The 12788-nt window shown below is 44.5% G+C and overlaps 1 protein-coding gene across 1 annotated transcript; it reads left to right on the top strand.

Moving 5' to 3' along the window:
• Window positions 1-11372: 11372 nt before the first annotated feature.
• Window positions 11373-12464, top strand: FAM110C (family with sequence similarity 110 member C). Its single transcript, XM_065402169.1, has one exon. It carries the CDS (start codon window positions 11373-11375, stop codon window positions 12462-12464), a length of 1092 nt encoding a protein of 363 aa, XP_065258241.1.
• Window positions 12465-12788: the final 324 nt, after the last annotated feature.

Below are 12788 nucleotides of genomic sequence, written 5' to 3' on the forward strand. Positions count from 1 at the left end.
TGGGGTGCAGGAGGGGTGCAGGGTGCAGCAGGGGGCTCAGGACAGGGATGTGGCAGGGGGTTGGGGTGCAGGGTGCAGGAGGGGGTTGGAGTGCAGGCTCCGGCCCGGTGTCGCTTACCTGGAGCGGCTCTAGGGTGGCATCAACGCGCACCGAGGCCGGGGCAGGCTTTCTGCCTGCCCCGGCCCTGGCCCCGCGCCGCTCCGGGAAGCGGCCGGCACCATGTCCCTGCAGCCCCTGGGGAAAGGGGGACAGAGGTCTCCACGCGCTGCCCTTGCCTGTGGGCTGCCCTCGCCCAAAGCCCTGAGGGGCCAGATCCAGCCCGTGGGCCGTAGTTTGCCCACCCCTGTTCTAGCTTCAACAGAAAATAATATTTTCTACTAGAGCACAAGACTTTCCCAGGAGAAAGGGAACTGTCCACAGCCCTGGAGTTGAGACTCAGAGGTGGTGGCCAGGCGGGGTGGCACAGAACACAAGTGACTGGGTTACATTGCAGTGGCAGCTACCAGCTGTTCTCAGTGGGTGAGCAGAAGTGACATCTGTTGCCCTGCTGAAAACAGCGGAGAGGCACAAAAAGCACTGACTGAATCCCAGCTGGGAGGGCCTGGGTGGCAGGAGAGTGGGAAGGGGCTGACAAATGGCTCTCATCAGGCCATGATTAGCATAGGTGGGATAGGGGAGGGTGCCCCAGAATAGAGTTTCCACATAGGGAGTTATTCTGATATAGCTACAGCAGAATAGTTTATTCCCCTGTATATTCAGCTGTAACTATACTAGTCAATTTCCCCGTGTAGACAAGCCCTCATTGTCTCCCCCTTGGTGCTGTCGCATGGTTTCATTGGCATAGTTTCATTGGCAATTACCCAGTTTCCCCATTGGAATCAAACTACAGGTGTCCTGGAGATTATTACCTCAACACACACAAGTATGAAAATAGGATTAATATACATGTCTTGCAGTGTGGGAAGAAAGTGGTGTCAGCCACAATGCTAGCAGGCCCATTCTCCCTTCCCACTTGGTTTAATTTGCCTCCTCTTTCCATGCTGAATCACAAAAAAATTACAATGATAAACAGTGGTCATGTGGCAGATTCCGAAAACATACTGTACACACCAGATTAGGAATCAGCTTCTAGCACATATTTCAATTAGATAATCAACACCAGTCATCAGGAAATAAATTTGGTTTGATTATAAAGATAAAAATGGAGCCTTGTTTAAGAGAAAATGAGAAGCAGATTCACCCCTGTGCAGAGGCTTGCACGGGCTTAGATACCAAACCCCATTTGGAAAGATAAATCAGATTTGTGATTCATAGACCTTGTCCTAGTCCTTGCCACAGGGGTGAATTTCACCTACACAGTGAAATCTGTTGCTACCAGAAATAGGAGGACAAAAACTGATCACAAAGCTTAGCAGCTGCCACTATACCCATATGGGCAATGGGAGAGGGGGAGACCATTTTACCAATTTCAGGGGAAATTAAATATAAGATGATGTAAACGTTAATAAAATAATGTTATCTGCTCCCTGCTGTGTTTCATCTGGGGAAGAGGAGATAAAATTCTTATTTGTCATATGCTACTGTGTGAAAAATTAAAAGTTGATTTTAACAATCGTTCAATAGCATTGATAGCCCTAATTCAATCATATGATGCATTAAAAAGATGTAAGAGCAACATATTACAGCACATGCAATCTCAGCCTGTCAAAAGAACACTATAGAAGGAACACGGCTGACATTAGTAAGTCAGAAATGGAACATGCCTCTTTGGTTTAATGTAGCTGTTTGCAAAGTCAAAAATAGAAATGTTTAAATAATACAGTATTTTCCAGACAAAAAGCACTCCTGGGCAATCCCATGACAGACCAGTTTATACACACTGTGGGGATGGACAGTTTTAAGTATGTAAGGGGTTATTTAAAGGAAAAGTTAATTAGAAATCTATTTAAATTATTAAATACCTGCTAAGTGTCCTTGTAAAAGGCACCACAATGCACCAATGTGTTTGTATTGCTTGACTGCTTGCATATTCCCACCCACAGCATAGCTAGATCACTGATGGGTTTTCTTTGTTTTTTGTTTTGGACTGGATATATCTATTAAATGACCAAACTTGCGTGGAAGCCAGTGAGATGGAAGAATAACAGGAGTACTTGTGGCACCTTAGAGACTAACAAATTTATTAGTGAGATGGAAGGTACTTATCACCTTCCAGCATTGAGCCATAGATCACACAGCAGAGTTTAATTCTCAGATGAAAAGCTAGGAAGAGAACACACTGCAATTTCACCCACTATCCCCTCTCTTCTCACCCCTGGCATGCTCATATAGATTAATTTAGTGAACCAGAAGGGCTAGGACGGAAAAAAACGCTGTAGATCATTTTGGTCTTTCAGGTTACTCTGCTGTTTAACAAGTCTGTGCAAGTGTCAGATGAGTCACAAATGGCTCAGCAAATGCCGGCATTGTTGAACCAGATGAGAGAGCAGCTTCAAGCACTTGAAGGGAAACATTTGTAATGATTTACAGTGCGCTTCTTGAGCCTTACAGGGCCTTAGCCTTTGGGATTAGCATGGTGAAGAATTAGACAGGGACTGGTATTAAAAACAATAGCTACCTGCATCTCTGCACCAATAACGACAAAGGACCTGATCATGCAGGGAACTGACTGCCTTTAACTCCCACCGACAGCAAGAGAGATGGAGGATTCTCAGCATATTGACATATCAGGCCCATTGTGTTCATTTATCCACTGCCTTTCCAGCTTCCTTCAGTAGAGTGTCATATTTCCATCTGGAAACGATGGCACCACCCTGCTGATAGTGAAGCTATCGAAATTGTTCCTTAAAGTCCAGGTCATCTGGAAAAAACACTTGCTAAAGGTGCACAAAGTATAGGCACTAGAATGACCAGTTCAGAATCTTGTGTTTCATGGCAATGTCGACTGGTGCCTTCTCATACCAGCTAAAGGGGAGGACACGTGACCGCCCCACGTGTCTCCTCCCCGCCCCACCCCCAGCCTGGGGCCTCCTCACTATTCCCACCCCCTCCCTGCCCCACGTTACCTGCAGGGAGGGGCTCTGTTCTCCCACTGCACCAGCTCCCCACTCCCCTTGGCACATTCGGCTGCTCTCCCTGACAGACAGGCCCTGGCAGGGAGCAGGATGGAGCCACTCCCAGTGGCTGCTCTGTGCAGCATAGCCAGCTACCTGGGAGAGAGCCTGGCTGGGAAGGGGCGACAGCCCGCTCCCTGCCCGGGCTCAGCTTCCGTGGACAGGGGCCAAGCATGCTGGGAGGGGATGGAAAAAGGAGGGGCTCCAGCTCTTTCAGCCGATGTCCCTGGAAGTCGAGCCTGGACGGCTGGGGGGCAGCCCACTGCCGCAGCCAGGCGCTTTCCCAGGCATCTGCTGCGCTGCAGCAGGCAGTGTCCCAGTGGCCGGAAGAGGCTCTGGTCCCACCCCATCCACTCTGGCTCTGGCCCCGGCCCTTCCACTCCCCACCCGATCTGGCTGCTTGGGGGTAACTTCATCCCATGTGCCCTCCTGACACATCGCCTCTTGTAATGTGAAATGCAAATAATTAAAACATCCCGATCAATCACTTTTCTTCATACTACCCTTCAACCAAAGGAACGCAAAGATTACAGCTGATCATCCAATGTAAAATTACATATACTCTCATGTGTGTTTGTGTGTTAATGATGGAAGTTTGAAATTCTCTGATTGTACAAAAAGTCACAGATACTGTTCCTAAACAAGAGAATAAATTAAATTAAACATTTGTTTATGAAATGATAGGGAAAAATGCAATGTAACCATGAAAATGTGGTGAGGTTGCTTTGTTGGTGTTAGTCATTGCATGTGTGTGTGAGATCCCTTTGCTAACTATAAAGCATGTTATTGGAGAAGGAAAAATATCAAACAATCTAAACTTGACATAACATAACCAGCCAGGGTCATAAAGAGATGAAAAAGAGGGTCATGGAGAGCAGAGACAAAGTTTACAATAATAAGATCATAAGGAGAGTTACAATAATAAGATTCCATGGATAGTCAGCAAGATATATGTGTACATACATTAATTAGGTTAGTTTTTAAGGGTTTTCTGTAGTTATTGTTTGTTGGATATTGTTTAATTATTGTTTATGAGAAATGAGTTTCATTATGCCCATGTAAAACTCTCCCTGTAGATTCAATTAAAAACTAAAAGAGCTAGAGAAGGACTTTTTGTCCAAAATCTGTGCACACTGCTAGAATACACGGATGTTATGTTTCACCCCAGAGAAGACTGCAGTTCAGTAGTTGATTAAGTGATCATTATATATTATCTATCACATTTAAGTTTTATATCACTTGGCAATTATTGTTATGAATATGATTACTTATTATGTATTCTGTGTCCAAAAAATGTTCTAGGATCTCTGCAGACAAATAAAATAGACTCACTAGCCCAAAGAGCCTGTGAGCTAAATAAAAAATGACACCAAGTGATAGTGACACACAATGGGGGCGAAATAAGGAAATGGGAAGAGGAGGATACAAAAATCAGGTGACACAGTTACTTGTTAGGTTCACATCATGTTCTGCAAAATTTATACAGTTTTTTATATTCCCTTTCCTGTTTGTATCTAAAATGTTCCCACAGTTTCTAAACTTGAAGTGATTTTCTGTTTCATTACTAAACAGATAGACCCCTTACAAACAATCCATACACCCTTGTGTGTTGTTTTAAACTATTGCATGTGTCAAAACCTACTAAGCCCCCACTTCTTAGCTTAAGTGCTCATTTACACATATCCCCTATCTTACTTCACCACCAACCACTCTTAGCCCAGATCCCCGACTCAGGGCGTCTGTAAGCCTCTCATCCTCTGATATCTCCGTATCTCTTCCATCCTGAGCAATCATGTCCTTATTTCAGTACATTGCCCAGAAAGAGAAGTTTACAAAAGTTACTCTTGTTATCAGAGGCCTTGATCCACCTTGAAGTCAGTGGAAAAATTCCCACTGATTTCAATGGGTTTTAGATCAGGCCCAGAGGCTCCAAGAGCCTCTTCTTCCTCTTCCTCTTCCTCCACAGAAGCCCTTCAACATCATATTGCCTCCTGTTCCAGCATTCAGTTCAGTCTCTCTGTTAAATAATAAAGGACTTTGGGGCTATTACCTCAGAAAAGCAGAAAGTTTGTTACTCCTGTTTTATTGTCCCACTTGAAATAATTCTTTAAAATGTAGGTTTCTCTTGTGTAAGGTAACAAGTGACTCAGGATCACCATCTAGCCACAACATGCACGATGCTGAGAAATAAGTAGGTGTGGTGGTTGTTTGCTGACAGGTAAAGCCCTGATTTGATACTGAATACTGGAACGGACATGAACTATTAATATCTCTAGAGCTCCCAAGCCTCTCCCACTGATGGCCTCCTCTTTCGCAATCAAGCAGATGGGATTTGCATGTGAATTCTTACAATGTAACATTCAAGGATTAGCTGGGCAGCTCGGAGCGCCTTGGAGTTGTACTTTCTGTGAACTTTAATCTTTTGTCATTCTTTCTAGCAGAACAGCACAATAGTGGGATCCTAGGTTGTACTAGCCAGAAGTTTACCTTACTAACTTGGAAGGTTGCTCTCCTATTATTTTGTCAGATGCTTGAATTGCACCTATCTCAAGTGACGTAAAGTTGAACAAGGCAAAACATCTTAACAGATACCTCCTGCATAAGTGATTGCAGGATAGGGGTCTATTTCTTTAAAACAAATCTGGACCACAATGCCTCTGAGAAACTTGACAACCCCTAATATGGAACAACTTTTTGATCCTGTCCAGAGCAGTTGCTGCTACACCAGTAGGATAAGATCTGCCTACATCTGTGCTTTTGTTTAGTGTAATGGTTGCAACATAAACCTAACAAGGCTTGAATACTCAGGCTTAAGCTTATTTGTTTTGTATTGCTTTGGAATTTATATCATTGTATAATAGAAGAGATGAGCCATTTTACACTTGTTATCCAAAACATTATTTAATCTTCTGAGTCAATCTGATTAGGGGAAGTCTGTTATCATTTGCCAGATGAATTCTTATAATGGAGGAAGAAAAATAGACTGTCCTTCTGGAGGCAATAGAAAACAGGTCTTTTCAAGTCATTTCTTCTCCAGCTCTGCAAAATTGAGGGGATGTTGGGGTCCATTTTCAAAGCACTCAGAAGTTGGGAGGGAAGGGCTTTAACTAGTTTTGTTAAACGGGGTCTGTTTATACTACATAGCAAACTATGTCAAGGCATCCAGGTATAACACAGTTGTGCCCAGCCCTGACGTGGTTAAAGCATGCTCCACTTTGTAGTATAAACAGGAACTTAAGTGTGTTCCCAAACTGAGCTAAAGCCTCGACTTCACTGGGCTTTGAGTCAGACCCAGAGTTATTATTAGCATAAGATCATTGCCTGCTCCACTAGGTATCTTGAGTAGAGTTCAGGATGTGAGGAAGAGCTCTGTGAAAGTTTCTCTCTTTCACCAACGGAACAGAAGTTGGTCCAATTAAAGATATTACCATGACTACTTTGTCCAATATTCATTTCAGACCATTTATGCCTTCCGATTTCTGGGTTAAACAATCATATTTTCTTATTTAAAAAAAATCTTTTCTCTCAGCTGTTGCTGTGTGAATGACCCCAACACACAGCAAGGGAAACTGACAAAGGACAACTGTACAAAATGCAGTTAGAGGCACAAAATAAACACTGAAAAAATATATACTCCTTTTTCTCAAAACTCTCTCACTTCTAGTAATGTTAGGTGTTACTTGTGGCAACAGTAGGTAAAAATGTTCATCGAGAAGGTATTTTAAAGTGATAATACAGAGTTTATATGCTATTTTGCAAAGTCATCTTAATTTACAAGAAAAACATAAGAAGGTTAGTTTCAATTCAATCTTTATAGATTAGACAAAGAAATAACTATATGCTAGCCATGAAATGAAAACACTGTAAAGATAGTGAGAGGTGTTACACATTTCTAACATATGCTAGGAATGGCTTGAAAATAAATCTGAATAAAGCATTAGTCAATCCCTAGAGATCTTTACAAAGGCTAATTACCATAATTAATGTTTTGTGATTTCATCCAAATTGTTATTGTTACAGGAAGCTCTTGAAATCTCAGTCATGAGTGAAAGGGCTTAACACATTTCAACTTTATTAAGCATTGTGCTCTGCATTTGATATTTGTAAACATCGTTGTTATAAAATAGCTGCTGGATATGGAGCTGATGGAATGTAGCTCCACATTCCCCTCTGGTTTAGCCTGAGGACCATGGTGGGTGGGCTGGGTGAGCTTATTCACTAACCACAATGTATTCAATTTATTTTATGTAGACCTTTTTTTACATGCATGAGTTATTCATAAGCCAATCATGATTTCCCCAAGATTTGTTTGTGATTTGTACCTGGCCAAACAGTTCTGAAATTTTGAATGATTTTTTTTTCAGAATATTTTTCAAAACTTCTTCCGGAAAAGTTGTTCCCATTTTTTGACCACCTCCCTTTGTAACTGTTGGTCAAATACTATGGTGGAACAAAGCAGAGCTTCTGGGTTACCTATGAATCAAGCGCTATGACTATATGTTATTTGTTGTGTGTCGTGCCGTCTCCCCCACAGCCAGCCAGGTCCCCCTAACAAAACGGATATAGTTAATGTAGGTAACATCACTGGGACTCAGGAGACTCTGATGAAAGGGTCATCCCCTGCTGCTGTCCAGTTCCTTTCTACTGTCCAGCTTCTTTCTACTCTCCTATGGATCTGTGGGGCCTTTTCTAGACCACTCCCAGGAAAGCAGAGCACTCAGCCCCACATGATCAGTTGGTGGGCAAGGTGCTTGGGCCCCTCAATCCCCATGATCTCACTCCAAGGGTACAGATGTGGTTACATTTTTTTGTTTAAAATATAAAGTTCTGGTCATCATTGCAAAATGAGAGTGAAATAAAGATCGAAACTCTGGCCATAAATCATACAGCCTCACTGACTGCAAAGAAATGAGGACTCCCATTCCCATTCATTGGCTGCAGGCATTATGTAAACAAGAAAAAATGTAGGAGTAATTGTCTGAATATGTGATCATTCCCCACATCTTGATTTCCTGACTATGCCAATATCACCTTGTGTGGTGATCCCGTGAGGTCTCAAAGGCTCCGTCTACACTGCAGTCTATGTCGGCAAAACTTATGTCGCTCAGAGGTATGAATATTCCACCTCCATGTATATGATTCACTTTACCCGTTTAATATAACTCTCTTCTTATAATCTTTAGTTTTAGTTACAAAAGGATTGGCTACCAGTGTGTTTTTTGGGTGAGATCCAGAAGTACATATTGATCTGGGGCAGGGGGGAGGGTGTCTGGTTCTTTGGAACTGGAGGAACCTAATATATGTGATTTCTGGTTTTAATAATCATTTATCACAAAAGTCTGGTTTGTCTGGGTGGTGCATGAGGGGCTAGAGGGTGTGACGGGGGCTGTCCGTGGCTCCTGTTCAGAAAAGCATCCTTTTCAGAAAAGCATTTCAGCATGTGCTTATAGTTAAGCTGCTTAAATGGTTTGCTGAATAGAGATGGACTTAAGCATGTGTTTAAGTGTTTTTTTGAGTCAGGACCTATATGTGTAGCCACCTTTAGTGTGGAAAAAGACAGTGCATAACTGTGTCAGGAGAAAATGTCTGCTTGATGTCACTATGTTTGGGTCTTTTGCTGCTAAGAATATGTCTTCACTGCAGAGTTAGCCCGAGCTCTTCCCGGCTGTTACCTCCAGTGCCCTCCCCAACCTGGGCTAGCTGCCTTGTCTGAGGTCATAGGCTAAAGACCAAGTCAGGCTTTCATTCGGGTTGGTAACCCACCCACTTGGCAGCGAAGATGCAGGCTAAACCACTCCAGTGCCAATAATCCTCCAATGCTTTCCCACAATTTCCCCCCTGTGCTTGGAAGGACAGACAAGTTCTCCCACAATTCACTGGGAAAAACATAGAGTGGCTCAGCTCAGCTTATTGCAGCACTAAGAACCATGGGATATGACCCTAGGGGCATGTCTACACTGCAATAAAACACCTGTGGGTGGCAGTGTCAGCTGACTTGGGCCTATAGGGCTCGGGCTGTGGGGCTATAAAATTGCAGTGTAGAAGTTTGGGCTCAGGCTGGAGCCTGGGTTCTGGGACCCTCCCCCTTTACAGGGTCTCGGAGCCCAGGCTCCAGCCCAAGCCCAAACGACTACACTGCAATTATATAGCCCTGCAGCCCAAGCCCTGCAAGCCTGAGTAAGCTGACACGGCCAGCCACAGGTGTTTTATATTACACTGTAGACATACCCTAGGAGTCCTAGCGACATACACAGGGGAACACAGCATCAGTGTGGACAGAGTAACTCAGGTCTGGCTTTGCAGTGTGGCTGCTCACACTGGGATAGGCTAACCCAGGTGCTGATCAGCTGGGCTAACCCTATGGAGAAGACGTACCCTAAGAGGAAAATCCTCAGACCATTGTTCATGCTGAGCAGCTTGGGTGAGTGCTGAGGGGAAAAAAATCCTCGCCTTCAATCCGTGGAGCAGCTGCAGGGCTGCTCGTGCAGTTCTAACGCATTCTTTCGGGGGGAGGACAGAGGATTCCTGTAGCAGTGGACAGAGCCTGTGGCCCCAGCCTGCCCAATGCATGCAAGGAGCCTCCACAGAGCTCATCTTCATGCTGCACGGTGTGCTCCATGTTCTGACCCCCAACAAACATTCTTTGTGTAGCAAACTGTACTGGCACCAGTGCCTGGGGACCTTCTACACACAGGCTAGGACAGGATTGCCCCTGAAAGTAATGTTGCAATTTCTAAAGTTTGGGGCAGAGAGCAACCATCTACCTTCTCCCTTTTTTGTAACTGATGGTGTATCCACCACACTTCTAGTGATGGCAAAAATGATGATCTGAGTCAGTCTTTACAAAAACATTTCTGCACTCTAATCCCCAATGAAATGATACACAGACAGAATGAACCTTGTTAAAAACAGGTGTATATACTTTTTGTAGGCACTATTCGATTTTAGACAACAGGCAGATCTGTAGGTGCAAATGGCTTGTGCTTCCAAATTAGGGAGCTACTTCTCTAAAATGCCTGGACTAGTACTTCTGGCTCCAATTTAGAGTTCAGCTCCTTTGAAAATCTGGCCCACCTTTAATGGCAGAAAAATGATGGAAGATGAAATTAGAGCTGGTGTAATTCCATAGTATCTCAAACTGTTTCACCACCCACCCTCCACTCTGCTGGTGCCATCCATGAACAAGCGTCTTACTGATATCAATGGACTGTTACGATGTTCCTGGTACATTCAGCAATGCAGCAGGTGCATTTACCTGCATGTGCCTGCGGAGTTTAGTACGTGACTTTCACAAGCCTTTCAGTTGAAATCTCAAACAGCAAGGTGCTGAATTAAATCTCTGCATTTTTGAAGCCTGAATGCGCTCTTTACTAAAAAACAACAACAACAACAACAAAACCCAACCTTTAATATGGGACCCAGAAAGTCCAGGTTTAAAGGCTTGATTGTGCAAGGCACCGAGTATCCCAACAGAGGTGTTGGGTGTGGAGCTGAGGGTCCTCCGTTCTTCTCAGGGACATGCTACACTTTGCAGGATCAGGCCCTGTATCTTCTTGCTTATCTCAGGGGGCAGGCTCTGGAGAAAATGCCTTAGGTAGCTAAGGGAAATGTTTTGAATAACAAGGGTTTGGAGCTTATAGTTTTAGGTGCACATACAGTACAGGCTCCACATAGTCCTAGAGATACCTTCCTGGAAGAAACACATCTCTGAAGTTTGCTCCCATAAAATCCAAATGTCTGTAGTGGCCATATTAGTCTTAGGAAGACTCCTCTAGTGTTTTGACTCAGTCAGATTGCTGGAGGAGGAGACTACTGAAAGCATATGCTCATAAACAATATTTTAATTAGTGCTTGTCCTTGCTGGAGGCGATGGAGTGTTGATGGTCTGAGCCACTCCTCTAACGTCAATGAACCAGCTCACTGGTGATGTCAGCCGGACCTTCTGCACTCAGACCTGATTGGCTATGTTTGGATTGCAGGGGCCGGCTTAGCTGTAAGGTGAATATGCAAGGAAGCAGCTGTGTGGAGGTGTGTAGTCAGAGAGTGTTAGCAGCAGACACAGTCAGACAGTGGGGCTTTACTGAGGCTGAGGAGTTGTTTTAATCTCTCATAGGTAAATAAACAAACCAGCAGCAGACTTTGGAATTTGGAAAGGCTCACTGGGCACTTATGCAGGAAGAGTGCAAGCTGCAGATTCCACAGAGTGGCTTTTTTTTCTTTCCAGAACCGTAAGTGGAATAAGTGTACCTGAAACTGATATGCCAACTGAAATCTCTCATGCCGTAAGAATGCATGCCATCTCGGACTTCCCTTTGACAGTGCGACTCCTCAACAAGGGGCCAGAGTACCTTCGCAGACAGATGGAGGCAGGCACCCCAGGCAGGAAAAGTGCTGTGGAAAGACTGGCAGCTGATAAGGCCAAGTATGTAAAAAGTCAGCATGTAATCAGCACTAAGCAGGAACCCGTCATCGTGCTCAGCTCAGCCTCAGAGAGCAGCAGTGAGAGCTGTTCAGTGGAAAACAAAAAAATCAACAGGGACTTTGGTGGAGGGAAAGGCACAAAAAACTTGGAGTCAACTAAAGCAATGTATTCCTGCAGTGCTCCCCTGGAACCTGATCCACCCATAGCGAGGCGCAGCAGCTCCAAGAGGCAGGTACGGCCAGACTCCCTAGTGATCTACCGCCAGAAATGTGAGCTTGTGAAAGGTCAAAGCAATGAGAGGTCACGAGGAGGCCTGGTGAGGCGGCTGTTCCAGGGGTCCATGAAGGAGAAGCTGCTGACTTCCCCTGAGATGCCCAGCGTAATTGGGGAGGGCCTCACACCAGAAAGTGAAGAGACAGTATCCACCAAACATGCCGCCAATGGGCCAAACAGCCGTGTCGCTGAGCACGCTGCCCCTGCAAACACAGAAGCACCAGCTGTTCCTGAGCATGAGGGTGAGGACTCCTCACAACTGACTGTTGCACCTGATGAGGTCAAGGACATCAGGAGGAAAGGGCTGCATCGCTCCCAGTCTGATATCAGCTCTCGCTATTCCAAGTCTTTCTCTGAGTTTGACACTTTCTTTAAGTACTGCGGCCTTGAACCCGAGGTCGTCGAGGATCTGGGCAGAGAGAACTTCTCCGTGATTTCTGACAACGTCTCCTTCAGGATCCGCAGCATCAGCGTGGCAACATCTGAGAGTGACTTCACGAGGCACAGTGGGGACGATGGGCTGTTGGAGGAAGAACTGACTGAGCAGGTCCCCAGCACCACTTCAGTGATTGAGCGCAATGCTCGGATAATCAAATGGCTGTATACTTGTAAGAAAGCCAAGGAGACTAACAACATGCTACGAGAGCTTGCGTGAAGGCTTCTCCTTTCAACATGCATTACAGCCTGGTAAACTCAAGGTGTGTGCAAAGCCCAGCCATGCCCATTTATATTTATCTTTTTATTAAAACACTGTCGATTTATCCGAGTTTATGTCTGTTCTATGAATGGCAGGAACAAGCTGCTTTCTGCACGTAACATTGTTATTATTATTATTTATTATTTGTGTTACAGTAGCACCTATGAGCCTAGTTTGGGGGAATGGAGTTCTTGTAAAACAGGAGTCTGGGGTATTACAACAAAAAAGAGACAGAAACGTACTGTAATTTGCGAGGTTGGATCAGACCCCCAAACGAAAGTA

Source organism: Emys orbicularis, chromosome 3 (assembly GCF_028017835.1).
Source record: "Emys orbicularis isolate rEmyOrb1 chromosome 3, rEmyOrb1.hap1, whole genome shotgun sequence".
In the NCBI taxonomy this organism is placed as follows: Eukaryota; Metazoa; Chordata; order Testudines; family Emydidae; genus Emys; species Emys orbicularis.